The 19,516-nt window shown below is 41.4% G+C and overlaps 2 protein-coding genes across 5 annotated transcripts in view; one reads left to right on the forward strand and one right to left on the reverse strand.

Annotated features, from left to right (window-relative positions):
- Nucleotides 1–2,678, reverse strand: part of gdap1l1 (ganglioside induced differentiation associated protein 1-like 1) — a 43,086-nt gene extending 40,408 nt beyond the window's left edge. For 3 of the 4 annotated variants that reach the window (XM_069888150.1, XM_069888152.1, XM_069888149.1), the window contains exon 1: nucleotides 2,481–2,678. In XM_069888150.1, the coding sequence (XP_069744251.1) occupies nucleotides 2,481–2,678 (198 nt within the window). Of the gene's footprint in view, nucleotides 1–2,471 lie in introns of all 4 variants that reach the window. The other variant, XM_069888148.1, reaches the window with a different exon arrangement.
- Nucleotides 2,679–12,920: 10,242 nt separating this feature from the next.
- Nucleotides 12,921–19,516, forward strand: part of jph2 (junctophilin 2) — a 100,859-nt gene continuing 94,263 nt past the window's right edge. Inside the window, exon 1 of the mRNA XM_069888153.1 lies at nucleotides 12,921–13,521. Within this exon, the coding sequence (XP_069744254.1) occupies nucleotides 13,143–13,521 (379 nt within the window). The 5' untranslated portion in view covers nucleotides 12,921–13,142. The remainder of the gene's footprint in view (nucleotides 13,522–19,516) is intronic.

Here is a 19,516-nt window from a genome sequence, read left to right on the forward strand (position 1 = left end):
GAATCAAATCAACAGACAATATGTGTTGAAACATTTTCTGAGGGGGCAGCCAAGTTTGAGAAGACCTTTCCATGGTCCTCAGTTGCCAGTCAAAGTCTTTTGTCAAGTAAAAGCATCCATACATTGTAGTTGGTGCTGTGCCATGTATTTTTCTTGGAGGTATTTTGCAGTGACTATCATTCCATTATACATCTTCATGGATGGATTAACACTGTGCCACAGAATAGCTCTTTGGCCATTGTGAGGAGATGATTGAGAACAACCATTTTATTATTCCAGACAATGAGATGTCTGAGGAGCCTCTCAAGTTTATACAATCATATTTGTCTCCTTTCTTGCTCATGATTATGGCCAGATGTAGATGATGAAGCAGTGAATTTGGGTCCAAAAATTTCTCTCTCAGATTACTTTGAAGGGTATTTCTTGTAGAGAGTGATGAATATCTGGAATACCCCAGAGAGTTATGGAGGTGAGCTTATTATAAATATTTAAAGTGGAGGTAGACAAATTTGTGAAAGATTGGGAATTGAGTACTCTGGCGATCAGGAACAGAGAAGGAATTGAGGTCTGGGGTGGAACAGTTATTGAATGGTGGGGCAGGCTCAAAGAGCTGAGTGAATTACTCTCGCTCCTGTTTTCTTGTGTGTGTGCTTGGGTGTTAAGTTGTAGAACTCCAGCAGTAATTCTTCAGCTCTGTTAAAACATTTTATGGCCCAAATACCAAGCAGCTGGGAGCTAGAGTTGGAGGATAGTTTATCCAGGACATAAAAGTCGATCAGCAACTGATGAAAATTGATGAACTCCTCAACTGAGAAACAAATGTCCTTGATTCTCCCTGAAACACACATCCAACCCAGTGCCACTTCCAACCCAGATCAGCAAGAGATTGAAGTGATTGTCTGTCAAGTGAAAACATCAGGTGGCTTTATTTACCACCTTTTCTAAAACTTGGAAATTAATGTACATTTATGGCAATGCTAAATTAAAAAAGAACAAAATCGGGGGTCCCTAAGGTGATTGTGGAGAATAGCACATTGTTTCAATAAAAAGTTGTAGGTATTACCTTTTAAGTTTTAATTTGGGGGAATTCTGTCTATGTACAGTTTTTTGATTAGAAAATAAAGCACAATAAAATGTTGAAGTATCTGACTTGTCTCAAAGGAATAATTTTATCCTAAAATTTAGCTAATGTAAAAATTAATCTGACTAATTTTAAGACACCTGAAGTATTGAAGGAGCTTGGGTTAAAATACAGACAAGCATGTGATTTCACGTTTGTTTTCATCCACCGGACAAGTGAAATCAGTTATTGATTTCACTTTGCCTTTTAATAACTGCAGGAATGAAGGCTACATTAGTGAAGATTTAATGATATGGATGTAGTAGAAGAAAATGACATTGACATAATATTCCATGATCCAATGATACAGCAAAGTTCCTAAACAAAGTAAAGAAGGCTCACTGCTGTATTTGACCAGTAACATAAACTCCGGGCAAGGCTGTACTCAATCAAAGGCTTGGAACATTTTTGGTCAATGCACCAGAATCAATATTTTATTGGAGAACTGCATATTTGTGAAAATGGTATCTCAAAGTGCATTACAATACAGGATTCTATTCAGTGAGTTCAAATAAGCTCAAAAGTCAAAGGCCTGATAATATTCAAATTCTGAACATGAGATTGGATTCATTTCTAAAGAACGCAAACATTATTTTTAAAAATGGTCATAGTTCCTGATAAATCAATATCTGAGTGCTCTATCAACACTTGCTCATAGGCCAATAAAAATCCCTCTAAACCTCAACCCAATGTTATTGATCAGGATTGATTGAAGATCTTATACTCTATTTATTAAAACTGCAGTGTTCTTTTGCGTCCTGTAATTCTGCAACCGGGGGAGGGCCATGCAAAAGGTCTCAAGGACCAGGCGTTCTAAAAAGGCATTTAAATTAACCCAGAAAAGCCATCGTTATCCCTGTTCGAGAGAGCAGATTGTGGACGCCGCAGGGGTCATGGAACATAATGGAACGAGGTTCAGCGTCAACCTGCGCCGGAAGATCTCATGTGGCTTGGTGAAATCTAATGGCAAAGCCTTATAATAATGAGAGATGCACGTTGCCGCGTTCTCCTTCCCCCTTGTGCTGTTCCACGACCATCCAAATGCTATGCACGAAGCATCGTTGGAAGGACCAAACCTTGGTCTGCAGGGTGCAACAATGCATTTTGACCAGTCGCTGCGACTCATTGCTACATTTGGACATTGCTACAGTTGCACTACATTCCTCGAGTGAAAAACCACATCGATTGGCTTCATTCTCGGGTACAAAACCCTTCCACAAAACGTCCTAGGTGGTCATTAATGAAAGCTGCAGCATGTAAGGAAACCAATTCCAAGGCGCTTTACCCATGGAAACCGAGTGTGAAATAGCGAGGCGAATCGCTCTGAAGGGGTCCGCGCCCCTCTTAACACAGTGTTTACCTTCTGCGAGCTGAAGGACTGGGTCCAGTGATACAGGACGATGCTGTCGCCGTCTTTTTCGTTTGGATCCGGGAGCTGCCCCGTCTGCTCTTGAGCCGAGGTGCTGCTTTGTTCGTCCTCGCTGGATTTCCCATCGTTTTCCGTGGCCGAGATTGGCCACCAGCTGCAGTTCGAGGCAGGAGAATGCTGAGACGCCATGATCGAGGCGAGAACCGAGGCGGGGAAGCATCCACCTCAACCTCAGCATCAGCACCCGAGAGCCAGAAACAGGAAGGGAGCTGCAACCCTCCCACCAGCGTGGCATCTGTATCGTCGGTGGACGTGCTGGCACGCGTGTGCGTGGGCGTGGATCCACTCGACAATATACATCAGGAAGCTCACAGGCTTATTCTCATCAAGGAGCTAGCTGATAAGGTAAGGAGATACAAGTTCTTGGCAGTAACTGACTCAGAGGATCTTTGAGGACCCAGCACACCAATGGGCATGGTGAAGAAAGCAAGTCAGCACCTCTACTTCCTCAGGAGTTTGCAGAGGTTGGGTATGACATTGGCAAATTTGTGCAGGTGTGGTGGAAAGAGTGCTGACTGGACTGATAATAGGTCCACCAATGCCCCTGACTGGAAAGCCCTGCAAAAGGTGGTGGACGCGGCCCAGAACATCACAGTTAAAACCCTCCCTATCATTGAGAACATCTACAGGGAACGCTGTCTTCGGAGAGCAGCGGCAATCATCAAGGGTGCTCTGTTCTCACTGTTTCCATGAGGGAAAACTCACACCACCAGGTTCCTCAACAACAAACTCAATCAGGGGCTCATTTAAGGACTCTTACTTTGGCACTTTATTGATTTCTCTCTCTCTCTGTCTGTCTTGCACAGTCAGTTCGTTTAATTTTCTTTTATTTGTTTACATGTATTCATTGAGCAGTGTTTTTGCACGACCAGTAAGTGGGGATTCTGCATCACCCACAGGAAAAAGAATCTCAGGGTTATATGGAATGTCATGTATGAACTCTGACAAGAAAGCTGAAAAAAATCTTCTTGCCAACTATTGAAATCATCTCCCTGAATACTGCATCACACACTGGAACATTCAATGGCCTTGTGCCACTAAGTAGACTTTGATTAAATTGTATTCATATTGGTGAATAATGTAGAGGTAAGGGTCTTTCTGGTTTAGATTGGAGTTCATAAATACATCAAATACATTAATATTAATTAACCAAAATATTAGTGCATAAATATATCTTGGTTAATTCTTATGTTGGGATAGTTGTAACTCACCAAAGGACAGTGAAGGACAGGGGGCTTGGATGAGTGTTGCCTGGCACCGACAGAAATCTGAAATTCCATTATTCCTGACCAAGGACACCCAGAGGCTCTGGACTGTGAGTTGCCTGGTAACAGCAATCTGATGTAGGGGGACAGGACTCTGTGATTGGCCCACAATATAGTGCATTAAGTAGATGGACATTTGTTAGCTTAATGCAGATGGGATAAGGTTTGCTGCCCAGGTGGTGACTTTTTGAGATTGGTTAATGTCAGATAGTGTTGGAGAATTTGTATGTTCAATGAGGTCTTGGATCCTCTATGGGGGTTGATGGATGTCCTGCAAGCTTGTGTGTAATAAAGGAGTACTGGGGAAACTGAAGTATCTAAATCCTCCCTTCCTTATGGTATATTTGCTGAAGAATAGAGCACCACCCAGGACCTGGACAAAGGGAGTCAAAAAGTGACCATTCTCAATAAATTGTAGTTGAAAGCTTTGCATTGAAGCCTGGAAATGGTTCATAAAGAGTCCATGAGAAGCACCTTCCCACAGAGATTCAAAAGAGCTATCCAGATGATCACTTCTGTCTTGATTGGTCATCCTGTCGGCTACAGCACTTTACATGCTATTCCAGGTGCTTTTTAAATGTGTGCTTTCCTGCCACTGCCACCCACTCCCATTCCAGACTCCCATTCCTTTTGAGGTGGCAACACTTTCTCTGGTCTTTCCTCTAATCCTACCTATTGCTTCTACCTATCAACCTCAATACCATGGGGATGACCGTAAATATTTGTGTATGATGCATTCCATGTATAATGTGACCCCCATTTTTGAGGGGAAAATTTTTACCCCCGTGTATAATACATGTATAATTCCCTCACCCGCTTGAGTAGCACTCGTGTCTCTCCGCTCACCCACCTGCCCGGCCTCCTGAGTCGCACTCGCGTCTCTCCACCTGCCCGGCCTCCTGAGTCGCGCTTGCGTTTCTCCGCTCGCCCACCCGCCCAGCCGACTGAGTTGTGCTGGTGTCTCTCCACTTGCTCGCTCACCCGACCTCCTGAGTCGTGCTCACATCTCTCGACCCGCCCAGCCGGCCTCCTGAGTCATGCTCGTGTCTCTCGCCTGCCCGCCCGGCCTCCTGAGTCCCGCTGCCGACTGCCGCTCGCCCACCCACCCCAGTCGCGCTGCTGACTACCGCTCGCCCCTCTGCCTGCAGAAATGTTTGTTTAAAAATTGTGTAATGCGACCCCTCTATTTTTGAGGGGGAAAAGAGGGAATTTTTTTCCGCATTATACACAAATATTTACGGTAGATTGTTCCCATTCACTTTATCCAGGGACAATTTGTGGAGAGAGCAAGCTTGATTTCTATGGCATAGCCTTGCTCATTAATTAAGCCTCCTGTCATGTAATGGGGTCATATGTGGGGATAAGAAATAAAATGTTTACAAAAATGGTGTAAACATTTTTATAACACTCCTTAATTGGCTGTCAAAAATGAAATCCAACATGAATAAATTAACACTAAAACTATTTACTAATTCAAAGCTGTAATGAAATAAATAATAACTTTATACAACTAAACATCCCTGTCCTTTAACAGATGATGGCATCATTTTAGCACCACCCCAATTCTCTGCACAGAATTTGAAATTGAAAATCAGCACTTCTGCTATCTAACATCATTTTAATCCCTCCAGCTAATCTTCTTTTAAATATGCCAGTCTTTTTTCGATATTTCTACTCTATCAGATATTTTCATATATTGATTACAATGCCTGTGCCATGTCCCTCTCTATCGATTTAGAACTGACCACGTGTTTTCCATTTCCTCGTGATTACTTTTTCATTCTTTTCCAATAGATTTAAGTCTTTCCATTATTCCATACTAAATATCTGAATATCATCACTCAATTATGCCCAGACTGGCCCTATTATTTTTATTGTCTCTCGTCTCAATGTAGAAGTACTTCTGTGTTAGATATCATTTCTTTTCGTTATGTAGCCATGGCAAACTTTATATGCTTGTAAAATATTCCTGGGCTTTGTTTGCTAATATTTTTTCCCATGCTCTTTTTATCTTTCTCGTTCTTTATTTTTTTAACATTCACACTTGCAACTTCTACACTCCAGGTTTCTTGCCTCTGCGCTTGCCTTCACTTTTGTGCATTTTCCCTTTCTTTATGCCAGGAGTTTGAAACATGATCCTTTTCCTTTGTCATTTTTTGAAACAAACATTGACCTTTTTCTTGAATCCTGAGGCATAACTTTGTACATTGACAAATGCAGGTGAAATGCAAATTTGGTGACCATTTTGGCAAGCGCTGGAACTCTGTTCACAACTGCAAGCTGGAACTCCCAGTTGCCAGCCATCTAATTTCTCTCACCATTCCCACACTGACATGCCTGTCCTCAGCTTCATCCATTGCCAAACATAAACTTGCTGCAGGATTGATTTTGACACCTGGAGCTGTTTCTGAATCATTCACAACATAACCAGAGTAAAGAGCAAGAAAGAGACTTCACTCTCCATTGTATTTTTGATGCTGTATATTTGTGCATTAACTGTGAAAAAGCAATTAAGATTCAAGTTAAAAACTGAAAGTTCCTAGCCACTTCATTGCTCCCTATATGGACCACGGCATCTGGCTGCTCTTCCTCCCTCCTAAGAAGGCGGTGAACTCAATCTGAGATATCGCAGACCCTGGCACCAGGGAGGCCACATACCATCCGGGATACTCAATCTCTTACACAGAACCTCTCATCTGTCCCCCTCACGACAGCTCGCCTCTTCTCCTCCCCTTCCCTTCTCAGGCACATGACCAGACTCCATGCCAGAGACTTGATCACCATGGCTTGTTCCTGATAGGTTGTCCTTCCCAACAGTATCCAAAAATAGTCTACTTGCACTGCCTGCCTGTTCCCTTTCCCTCTCCTGACTGTCACCCATCTCCCCTCCTCCTGCCTTCTAGGCGTGATAGTGTCCCTGTAACTCCCACCTATCACCTCCTCTGACTCCTTAAGTGAGTTGGAGTTCATCCAGTTCCTTAACTCTGTTTGTCAGGATGCACTTCTCACATATGAAGTTGTCAGGGATACTGCTTCTCTGATGACCCACATTCTACAAGAGGATCATTTCCCTGCCTTGGCTGCCATTCCCACAGTCTATGACTAGAGGAAAACATACATGATATATAAAACCTGCCCTAACCTGTGCTTACCTGCTGAATCTTTTTGTTTCTTGAATAGGGGGACACTTTTTACTTCAACTCATACACCACCACCTCAGCCTCTTCTTGCCGAAGCCTCTTGAGCCAAAACCTTTCCACTCGGACTCAGCTCACTTTGACAATGACTGCTCTCTGGCAAATTTTTACAGATGTGTGGTGGAAAGTGTGCTGACCAGCTGCATCACTGTCTTGCATGGAGACCCCAATACCCCGGAGAGGAAAGTCCTGCAAAAGTATTGGACATAACCCTAGACCTCTTTCCTGATGGTAGCAGTGAGAAAAGAGCATATGCTGAGTGATGTAGATCCTTGATTGCTGCTGCTCTCCAACGACAGCATTCCTGTAGATGTTCTCGAAAGTGAGGAGGGTTTTAACCCAGGACATTACAGGCAAAACCCTCCTCGGCTTCGAGAACATCTACAGGAAATGCTTTCATTGGAGAGCAGCAGCAATCAAGGATCTACATCACTCAGCATATGCTCTTTTCTCACTGCTGCCATCAGGAAAGAGGTCTAGGAACGACGTAGTCCTCCACGGTCTCCAAAGAGGGCAGAGCTGAAAGAAGGGAATTTGATTTCTGGAAGAAATGGAAGAAACGGTGGTCGCAATGGCAAAGGAAACTCATTTAATAGATAAGGAACATTTGAAACTCAAACGTGAATGGGTTGGGCACGTTTTTTATTCTTCGTTTAATTCTAAGGCAAAAGGTGTGGCAATTTTGGTACATAAGAATCTACCATTTTAGTTACAGAGTGAAGAGAAAAATGGTGGAAGATTATTAAAATTAAATTGTACAATCTTTAATGAGGCATGGACTTTGCTTGATGTTTATGCTCCTAATGTTGTGGATACAGCTTCAACATTCAGGTATTCTGCGGTACTGAAGATTTTTTAGGATGATAATTAGCCAAAATTCTTTGACAATCCTAAAGAGGTTATGGACTTTGCTCAGTCTCTACCAATCATGCAGTTTCAGGAACGATGTAGTCCTTCAAGGTCTCCAAGGACAGTAGAGATGTAAGGTGGTATCCAAATTTTTAAAAGAAATGGAAGCAATGGTGATCGAAGTGGTAACGTTGATTTAAAAAAATAAATCTTTTATCTTTTTTTTGAGAAGAGTTTAAATAGTTTAAATAATGATGATAGTTTAATGAAATGGGAGTTGGGAGAAGGAACTGGGTGGGCACTAGTTTCCAGAAGTCATCAGCTACCTGTGAGTTATCTCACACCCAATATTTTGGGGGAGTTACTGCTTTGGGCGGTTTGAACAGGAGGAGGTAGTTGTGACCTCCGACCTGTTTTTTTTTCTTTTTAATTTTTGGGTTAAGAAGTGAAGGTTTTTTTTATTATTATTATTTTTTAAATAAATAATTATTTTTTTTTAACTCTTTTTGTTTTCTGATTGTAATTGAGAGGGAATTAGGAGGTTTTTTTCTCTCCTTTTTTTTCTCTTTTTTGGGGGGGGGGTTTCTTTTTTCTTTCTTTTTTAAGAGGATGATGTCACAGAAGATAATAAGTCAAAAATTGAGGATGTTGAATTAGATGAAGAGGAAGATGAGGGGAAAGGTGATAAGAAGAAGAAAATTAAGTACAAATACATTGAGGGAGAAGAGTTTAATAAAATTAAGTTAATTTTGATAGAGAATTTTGAAGATGTTATAAATGAAGAATATGGAGAATTTTATAAGAGCTTGAACTTTTTTTCTTTTTTTATATAAGGGGAGGGGAAGGGAATAAAAAGTTTATCTGATTGTTTTTCTAAGGGATGTTTTTGTTCTCTCGATGAATTATAAAGGAAACTTGGTATTAATGGAAATTCTGTATTTATGTATTATTAATTATGATTTTTTGTATAACAGATTATGTGGTTGATATATGATTTTAATATTTGAATTTAGTTTTAAAGTGGATTTCATTTGTTAAATACATGAATTATGTTTGATTTAAATATACGTTTAAGGGTATTATTTTAGTATTGATATTTTTTTGTTAGTAATTTTTTATTTTTTATTTTTTTTGTTAAGTTTTATCCTTTTTTTTGTAAGTGGGGTTTTTTCTATTTTATTTACAACATTGTTAATTAATTCTTCACTCTTTATTTTGGGGGGAGGGTTGGATTAATTTTAAATTAGATGATTAATGTTATGTTATAATTATTGGGGGGGTTAATTTGTGTAGTTTAATGATGTAGTATTCTAATTTTTATTATCTTATTTTTTATTATTTCTTTAAATGTAATTTTTATTTTATTCATGTCATAAAATTTTAAATAAAGTTTAAAAAAAAAGGAAAGAGGTCTAGGTGCCACAAGACTCACACCACCAGGTTCAGGAACAGCTGCTCCCCCTCCACCATCAGACTCCTCAACAACAAACTCAATCAGGGGCTCATTCAAGGGCTCGTACTTTTGCACTTTATTGATTTTTTTCTCTTACTTTGTTAACATTTCTTTATTTATTACACTACAAATAATTGTTATTTTTGCCTCATTTGCTGGAAAAAGAATTTCAGAGTTGTATGTGATGTCCTGCAAACACAATAAATCTGAAATCTGATCTCATTTTCTTCAGATGGGAGAGGTCCACGTTCCTCATTTGCGTAGTGTGGCGGCGCACATCCTCATGGCGAACCGGCCCCGCTTGTATCGCCACATGGCGGGGCAGCCGTGGGGAAATGGCGTCGTCAGAGGTTTCACTCTGACTCCAGCGCGCACCCAGGGCAGCGATTATGACGTCACAATGCACGAGTGGACTGGGCTCCTGCTGCCCTTAAAGGGGCGCGCTGAATTTGAATAAAAACAGTCGTTAACAACCATCGGTGTGGTAGCAGTGATTTCCTTCAGCTCCTGCAATCGCCACAGTAGCATGCTTTCTGGAATTAAGCATAACTTTATTGAGAAAGAAAGAAGCTTATTAATGACAGTCCCTGCTTCTCTGTCCACAAATGCAGCCAAACCACTGAGCATTTCCAGTTACTTTTGTTTTTTTTTATATAATGTGTGTCGATCGAAGCATTTGCTTATTCAATAAATGCTTAAAAATCTCTAAACTTGCCTTCTCAAGTCATGATATCTAATTATAATCACAAAATACTAACGTTATTAAATTCTCTGCAGCCTGAGAGTAGCAATGCAAGAACATTGGGAACAGGAGATCATAGGTCTCTATTCGGTGTATGCACCTTAGCTGAAGAAAATTTGCTTGAAACAGGTGAGTAACTTGGAGACCCTGCAACCACTGTACATTCCCCATGCCCCTGGTGATCCCTTACTGTCATATATCCAAGGATGACCTGCAAGCTTCCTTTAGGAGAGTGAATCCAAGGAAAGTATCAAGAGTACCTGGCGGAGCACTGAAAACTTTTGCTGATTAACTTGTTGATGAATTCATGGCTATCTTCTACACTCACTCCGGCAGATCGTGGTGTTCAACTGTTTCAAACAAGGCCCCAATCATACTTGTGCCCAAGAAGAGTGTGGTAACTTGCTAAAATGTATTGACGAGTGGCACTCACATCCTCAGTGATGAAATACTTTGAGAGCTTGATGTTGAAGCACATCAGCTCCTGTCTGAGCAGCGACATGGATCTATTCGAATTTGCCTTCTGCAACAATAGGTCTACGCCAGAATCCATCTCGTTAGCTCTACTCAAAGATGCATACACCAGGATGCTCTTGATTGACTACATTTTGGCATTCAACATCATCATTCTCTCAAGATTGATCAGCAAACTCCAAGACCTGAGCCTCAATATCCTACTGTGTAATTGGATCCTGGATTTCTGTACCTCCAGATCAGAGTCAGTGTGGATTGGTAAGGATGGAAACACCCCATGGCACAACTCCTAAAGTCTAAGACTAAGCCAATGAATTCTTAGACAGTAAATTAATTCTGACAAAGAATTTTCAAAGTGAAACATCAGGGCCTGTTCTGACAAAGGGTCTTCAACTTGAAATGTTAGCTGATTCTTTTCCCACAGATGGGATTGACTTGCTGAGTAGTTTTGATTTTGTTTGATTGTCATGCATCTGTAGAAATTTGCCAGGGTTTCTGATGTCATACCAAACTTCTGAGGAAATAGAGGCGCTGACATGCTTTATTCACAATGCCATTGGTGTGTTGGGTCCAGGAAAGATCTTCAGAGGTAGTGACTCTCAAGACCTTAAAATTTGCTCACCTTCTCCCCCTCTGATCCCCTGATGATCACTGGATTGTCTACCGCTGGTTTTCCCTCCCTGAAGTTAACAATCCGTTCCTTGGTTTGGGTGACATTTAATGCAAAGTTGTTGTTGCTGCACCCCCATTCAGCCAAGTTTTCAATCTCCCTCCTCATGGTGTCACCCCTTTTCAGACAACTGTGTAGGTATATGTGCTGAAATAACATTCATTTATATTTGTACTTGAATAGTATAAAAATCAATCTAATTGGTGTTATGTGGCGAGCTCTCCACTGGCCACCGTGACAGAGGTGCACCAAAGAAGAGGTACAAGGACTGCCTAAAGAAATCTCTTGGTGCCTGCCCCATTGACCACCGCCAGTGGGCTGATCTCACCTCCAACCGTGCATCTTGGCGCCTCACAGTTCGGCGGACAGCAACCTCCTTGGAAGAAGACCGCACTGACAAAAGACAAAGGAGGAAAAACCCAACACCCAACCCCAACCCACCAATTTTCCCCTGCAACCGTGTCTGCCTGTCCCGCATCGGACTTGTCAGCCATAATCGAGCCTGCAGCTGACCTGGACATTTACCCCCTCCATAAATCTTCGTCCGCCAAGCCAAGCCAAAGAAAGATGATCCTATTAGGGCTGGCCTGCATGTTTTGTTGAAGTTCTTCTATCCATCTACAGTTCTGGTCTTGGTGTTCATTCAATCACAATACTTCTGGTGTTATGTTTTACTTCATGAAAGATGTCTTGTGAGATTGATGACTGGATGGGAAAGAGTGATTGGACACACTGACATTGTATCTGCCGGCACTGTCAAACTTACCCGACCACTGTATGGGAACAATTGCTCTCACCGATTCTGCGTCTTCAAATTGAAGACGCAAAGCCCTCACCTGGATCAGAATCAGTCTACGGTTTCCTCAATGCCCACGCAACGATTTAAATATTACAACACCCTGCATGTTATCAAATGGAAAGTGCTTAAGTTTGTATCAACCTTCCTGTTGTCAAAGGTGGATTGCAATTGTTCTGTTTTCGCGAGAGGGGGCTCGGCGAGGCCATTGATATTAATCAAACGCCCACATTTGGGCTCGCACTGGGTTCCTCGACCTGAAAAGAACCCAATCGCAAGGAGCTCACATCACGGGGCGGCAGAAGTAAAAGATGAGGCTTGCATGTCCAGGGAGCCCGTCTCTCCCACGACATTGCCAGTCTCACCGCATGGCTCACGGGTGCACCCGAAGTGGGTGAAGCAAAACGTGGTCATTTCGGGAAGACTTCCTTGAGAAAGAAAGCCACATTGAACATTGCTGGGTCTTCATCCCATGTTGATTGGATGAGTTGTCAACCCATCGGAAAGCTCTGCACCTCATGGTACGTTTGGTCGCCCACTCAAAACGTCTCTCACACTTGGGGGAAAAAAAGGATCTGATCATTCGAGACTCCTTCAGAATAGAAAATGGCTATTGCAAAAGACGCCCAATTAAAAAAAAGAGCAGGAAATCGACAGGAAGGCTTTGGAAATAGCACCGTGGCTTTAAATGTCTGCGAAACTGGAGCAAAAGTTGCAAGGTTCCATTCTGAAAACAACAAACTGGGATCCAACGTTTATCTATTAATAATGATACAATGAATGAGATTTCACAGGCTATTTTTAAATCAGTGCCTATGTTGTAAAGAAACAGTCCCTCTTGCGTTGTGAGCTCAGTTAAAATGAAAATCCAGCCCCCTGACGCCGCAGTTGGCAATTTTTTTGTTTCAAAAAGCGTTTGCGGAGATGGTTGATTGGGTTTTATTTTGGGAGCCGAGTGCGATCTGATCGCCTTGTTAGGCGTGTTATAACATCCCGGTTGGGTGGCGAGATGGAGAAGTGGGGTCAGCCACTCAGCTGCCTCCCGTTGCCCCACTGACCGGGTGCACGGAGCGCCCCGTCTCCTCCGCCTTTCGCAAACCCGGTCGAGACGAGTCCGAGTGCTGGCGAGCGGCGGCGGGCGCCATCCATGAGTGGAGGAAGGTTTGATTTCGACGATGGAGGGGCGTACTGTGGAGGATGGGAAGGCGGCAAGGCGCACGGCCACGGCCTTTGCACCGGTCCCAAGGGCCAGGGCGAGTACTCGGGCTCCTGGAGCTCCGGCTTCGAGGTGGTCGGGGTGTACACCTGGCCCAGCGGCAACACCTACGAGGGCTACTGGGCTCAAGGCAAGAGGCACGGCCTGGGCTTGGAGACCAAGGGGCGCTGGGTGTACAAGGGCGAGTGGACCCACGGCTTCAAGGGCAGGTACGGGCTCAGGGAGAGCCAGACGAGCGGGGCCAGGTACGAGGGCACCTGGAACAACGGCCTCCAGGATGGCTACGGCACCGAGAAGTACGCGGACGGAGGTAAGGTCGCCTCTCCCCCGCTCTCCACTCCAGCAAATCCCACTTTACCTTCCAACACCCCTTCCTTCTATCGTGTTAACTCCGTGGCATGGAATTTTGCCATTTCGAAGCTTCTCTTCCGTCCCTTTATGATCTTTGAACCGGTCGGGGGGCTCCTGTCCCACCTTCTTGTCCCCGGTTCTCATGGTCAACACGAATGTCAACCAAATACTTTCCAACAATGTTTCCCTTGGGGGGGGGGGGGGCACCTCCTCCTTGCTTAAAAGTTATTTAGAAATCAACATCTTTTTAATGTCATTTTTTGGTTGAGCAAATTGGAATTAATTATCCAGGAGAAATGGAATGGTGTCACTTGGCGCTGAGTCTTCTTCAGTCATGAAGACTCTGGACAGGCTCTGAAGGAAAATTGTGCACAACATGTTGGTTACAAGTAGGGAGGAGGTGTCGATTGATCATCCACTTAATGTCAGTATGATGAGTTCTTGACATGTGAATGAACAAGCGTCATCACCTCGAGGACACCGTTCTTTTTTGGGGGTCATGCTCTAGATATCAATAAGGTGGAGATCAGCCCATTTTAGATGTTCCTGAAAGCAAATACATAAGAACCCTTGGAGCCAGTGTAGGCCACCCAGCCCCTCAAGGCTGCACCTCCATCCAATGGGATCATTGGATGATCTATTCCAGGCTTTAACTCCTCCTCTATGCCGGATCCCCATACTGCCCTAATTATATTAATATTGCACCTGGAATTGTTGCTTCTGGGGAATTTGCCAATTATAAAAGTTAACTTCTCCAGAAGTAAATCTAAATTTATGAAAATTGCGTCGTCAATCGCCAGGAAATGTACCGCGGTAACCTGGAAATCCAATTCCCTCCTCACATTGATTGTTGCAACCTAGAAGTGCAGAGTTCTATTCCCCTTGAGAAGATTACTTGGAGTCTTAGGAATTGATAGTGTCTGTTGAAATTTGGCAACCTTATTGAGATGACTTAACCGCCCAGAATGTAGAATTTATTTTGTCGATTAGTATACTCCTTATTGGAAATTTAAAACTTTTTAAATGTTGCGACCCTTGCTCCTGTTTTTTTCTTTTCTATTTTCTTTCTTTTTATCTCTCTCTATTCCTTGCTGTGTGTCCCTTTTTCTTTCACATCTGGGGAGGGGGCATTGGGAGAGGAGGGACTCTTTTTTTCTGGACCTTAGGAATGTTTTTCTATGATCTTATATTCAATATATTATTATATTAATGGAGTCCTATATTCTGTGCTTTCTTAAAACCAACAAAATATTTAAAAAATTATATTAACTCTTTGCTTCATCAACCTATCCAATCATCTTCATAATTTTATATAATTGCAGTCTCAGAAATGAATTCAATGTTATTTTCTTTCATTTTCTAAATACTTATCAATATTTCCTTTTTTGCCATCTCAATTCCTGGGAACTTTATTCTCAAACTTTTTACAGCTCATAAACGATGTTGTTCTTTTGAGGAACGATGGCTTATTTTCAGTTCTTTCTCGATAGACTAATTTTCTTGTGACCTTTGTGAATCTGCATTATATTCTTTACAAAGCCTCAACAGCGACAGCATTGTTTGGAGAATAATAGTGTTCGCAATGTTCCAACGGATGTCTTAGTTGACTAAGGCTTAAAATTACTTCAGTTTTATTATTTTATCTTTCGTTATTAAATATGGGAATTGTCAACTTCTTTATCAAACTGGGTAACTGCTTTATGCCGTCGAGAGAGTGGCCATTTTTCTATGGCGTCTGGATAGCACACAAAACTAAGATTTTCATGGCTTCTCTGCACACTTGACAATAAACAGTTAATTTTTTGGAATCTATATTGCAAAATCTCTGAACCAAGGCCAATTATAAAATTTAACAATTTGCACATATTTCCCAAAATATATCACTTCACAATTCTTCGAATTGTCACTTTTTGGTTTATTTCCATATAATCAATATCAGTGTTGACATACAGCATGGAAACCGGCCCTTTGGCTCAATGTTCCCATGCTGACTAAAAAGCTCCATCCACACTTGTCCCATCTGCCTGTGTTTTGTCCCATATCCTATCTATGTATCCGACCAGAATGTTGCAGTATTTCCTGCCTTAACTACCCCTTCATACAGGTTGTTCCACACATCTACTACCCTCTGTGTAAATAAAGTTACCCATCAGGTTCCTATTAAATCTCTTCTCTTCCCCCACCCCCCCCCCCCACCTCCCCCCCCCCCCCCCCAACTTACCTGTAGCCCATGTCCTCCAGGTACTGATTCTCCTACTCTGGGCAAAAAACTGTGCATTCACCCAATCTATTCCTCTTTTTTTTTTACATCCCTATGAGATCACATCATTTTCCTGTGCTCCAAAGAACAAAGCCCTAGCATGCTCAGGGGCACAAGTCTTGGCAGCATCCTCATAATCTTCCCTGCACATTTCCCAGCATTTGTTATTCCATCTAGTTTTCTAAATCCTTATCAATAGCCCTGTGATAATGTTATCTGGAAATTTTAACATTACTTAGATGCATCCAAATAATGAATTTATTCAGAATCTTCTGAGATTTGACTCCTCACCATAAATCATTCTGACAATGTATCTATTACCTATTTTCTCCAATTCTATAAAACTTTTAATACAGTTATCTTCCCAATCTTTTCATATTCTGAATTTTCTCTCTAAATTTCACATCAAATGTTTTACTGCAATCCATGTACACAAAGCACGACTGTTGTTTTTTTCAAGTAAGTTGCACCCTGATTAGCTCTGAGTAATCGTGTTTTTTAGTTTGTCCTACACTGGCTAGTCTCCTGCACTATATGAAGGTTCTTTTTCCATTTTAAAAAAAGTTGGTCAGTGCCGAGGATTCTTTAAGCAAGAACCATTCTCAAAGAACATCAAAAAATATTAAACAATGTTATCTGAAGAGGGGAAAAAAACCCATTGACTTCCACGAAACACAACTTGGCCGAATCTTGTCTTTTCTGCCGACTTTCTTGGCCTGACCAAAATCCTTATTGCTCTTATAGGAGTTTGAGTGCAGCTACAGTGGGTTGTTTTTTGGGTAAGTCTCCAGATGGTTGTCTAAATTTTCCTCTAGGATCTTGACATTTTAGCCAGATCTCCTTGGCTTGGCATGCTTACAATTGGTGTATTAATATATTTTTCACTGTTATTTTTAATCCTTGAAAATTCCATACTTATTGATGAGGGGCAAATTTATATGAACTTAGAACTTGGTTATTTGTTAAAATCATTACCGATAAGTTGGAATATAAGCACAAAGCTTTTCAGTTAATATAATAGTCAGAAATTAATATCCAATAAATCATGATTGCATCTGATGACTGTTTTTGAAGTTACAATTTCTCACGTAACCACTCTGATTACAATTTTTTGATAAAATTCTTCTTTAATCAACATTTCAAATAATGTATTAAAAGATTTAATGTTTTTAATTCAGTTTCAAGGAAATAAATATTGGGCATTATTGTCGATTAAACAGCTAGTAAGCACAACTCGAATTTACATATTCAGTTCAGATCTTAGTTAAAATAGTTAATGAAAATTCTGCTTTCTCCATAACAAATTACAATCCATAAACACTTAATTTTTTTCTGACTGGTTTTGAGTGCATAAACATTTTCTGTCCTGTAATAGCTAATTCAATGCACCCGAATTTGTTAAATTCCAATTTATATCACACATTTCTCACGGTGTACTGTGCGCACTAAACAACGATACTTCTAAGGGGGGTTGCCTAGTTTCCATAGTAACCATCAAAGCCATATTGCATCAACTCCAACTGCAATATTGTACTGCAGAAAATGATTCTCTTTGAAAGAAATTCATTTCTATTGTAGAAAAGACAGAAAATTATTCTTCAAATTATTACCCATGGAATATAAAATTCTGAAATCAGTATAAACACTTGGTTATAGAAAAGGACAATTTGATTATCTCAAGCACTTCAGAAGATGCTAGGTTACACTTTCATTTTCATGTCAACGTGTTAAAAATCTACATTCTGAAAATTCACAACTTAAAAGCATAATGAATAATGCATCAGATGAATTAGAGCCTTTACAAAATCATCCAGATGTTGTTTAGTTTTCACACTTTATAATTGATATAGAGAAGTAACAAATCTTAATTCATTATCTATTAAGTAGTTGTTAATTTCATCCCTAATATACAGGGGCTGCTGTTTGTACAAAATCAGGTAATCAAGCCTTTAAATAAGCATGTTCTTGTTGGTGTTGCTACAGTTAATTCATAGATAGTTTCCCTATTATATAGTGCTACAGAAAAGGCCTTTTTTAAATAAAAACTTTGGTTGATGCAATATTCTTTATTAAAATCAATCAGTTGTCAGCCTTCATTATTTTGTATTACTCTGGCCTGTGAAACATGGAACACAAAGGCTCAAAATGCATTCCCTCAATTATGTTCAATGCGATATGGCTAATCTGTGTTTCAACTCCATATACCTGCCTTTCCTCAATATTTCTAATGATCTTTTCATATTAAAAAGCTATCATTTTCAGACATATTATCAATTAACTATACCTCATTTGTAGCTTGACTCCCTCGTCCACTCCTCCCTCCCCATCAATCATCCCCCTTGGCACCTACCGTTGTAACCGCAGGAGATGCCCACATGTGCCCACACGTTCTCTCTCACTCAGGCCCCCAACAGCTCTTCCAAGTGAGGCAACATTTCACTTGTGAATCTGCAGGGGTAATCTACTGCATCTGGCACTCCCGTTGCGGTCTCCTCTACTTTGGAGAGATTAAGCGAAGACTTGGAGATCACACCTTGGCTCTGTCCGCCGGAATAGCATAGATTTCCCAGCGGCCACCCATTTTAATTCCCTGTCTCATTCCCTTGCTGATATGTCTGTCCATTGTCTCAGGCTCTGCCGGACTGAGACCACCCCCAAATTGGAGGAACAGCCCCTCATCAAAGTATTAACACCAAGTTCTTCACATTTCCATTAATCTTCTTCCCCCTTCATCCCCAAGCTCTGTTTCCCCCTTCACTTGCCCCTGTTGCCTTTCCCCAAGCTCTGTCTCCCCCTTCACTTCTCCCCCCTGTTGCCTTTCCCCAAGCTCTGTCTCCCCTTCACTTCTTGCCCCTGTTGCCTTTCCCCAAGCTCTGTCTCCCCTTCACTTCTTCCCCCGTTGCCTTTCCCCAAGCTCTGTCTCCCCCTTCACTTCTTCCCCCTGTTGCCTTTCCCCAAGCTCTGTATCCCCCTTCACTTTTCCCTCTGTCTCCTTTCGTAGAGCAATTCTCACCTCTCCTCTTATCATATCCAATTAAATTATTTTATGTCTTGACTTCTGCCCCTGCCAGTCGTTCAGTCTTTATTCTGATGCCTTCCTGTTCTTATTCCTTGTAGAAGGGCTCAGGCTCAGAACTTCAGTAACTCCTATGGACAGCTGAGTTCCTCCAGCATTTCTGTGTGTTTTTACTACAATCACAGCATCTGTAGACTTCCCTGTTCCACTCAAATTTCTACCACCTGCTCAAAGTTTTCATGAATATCTTGGAAATGTGTCAACCCTGAACCACCGAATTTCTGAGGAATGCAACCCTGGGTTGTATAATTTTCTTCTGAATTGAATTTTGGCTTCATTTGGCAAATCTATGCTGCTCAGGCTTATATATCTTGCCCTCGACGTGGTGTGCAAAACATTACTGCAGTTATGTTTTTGTATAACTGCAGTATAAATGTCTTTTATAAAGGCTATGGTTCCATTAATATTAACAATTTATTTGTCCGTCCATGGCATTTTATTTATCTTAGTCTCTGGATAACCACTGGCTCTGGCTATACACTATTTACAAAATACTCTTTACTATGGTTTAGCTCATTACCTCTGCTAATTTCTCTTTGTAATTCAATGCTTCCATCAATGCAGAAAAAAAAACATCTGTTTTAGTGTCACTGGCAAACTTGGTTTATGTTACTTTCT

The sequence above is a fragment of the Narcine bancroftii genome, chromosome 6 (genome assembly GCF_036971445.1).
Source record: "Narcine bancroftii isolate sNarBan1 chromosome 6, sNarBan1.hap1, whole genome shotgun sequence".
In the NCBI taxonomy this organism is placed as follows: Eukaryota; Metazoa; Chordata; class Chondrichthyes; order Torpediniformes; family Narcinidae; genus Narcine; species Narcine bancroftii.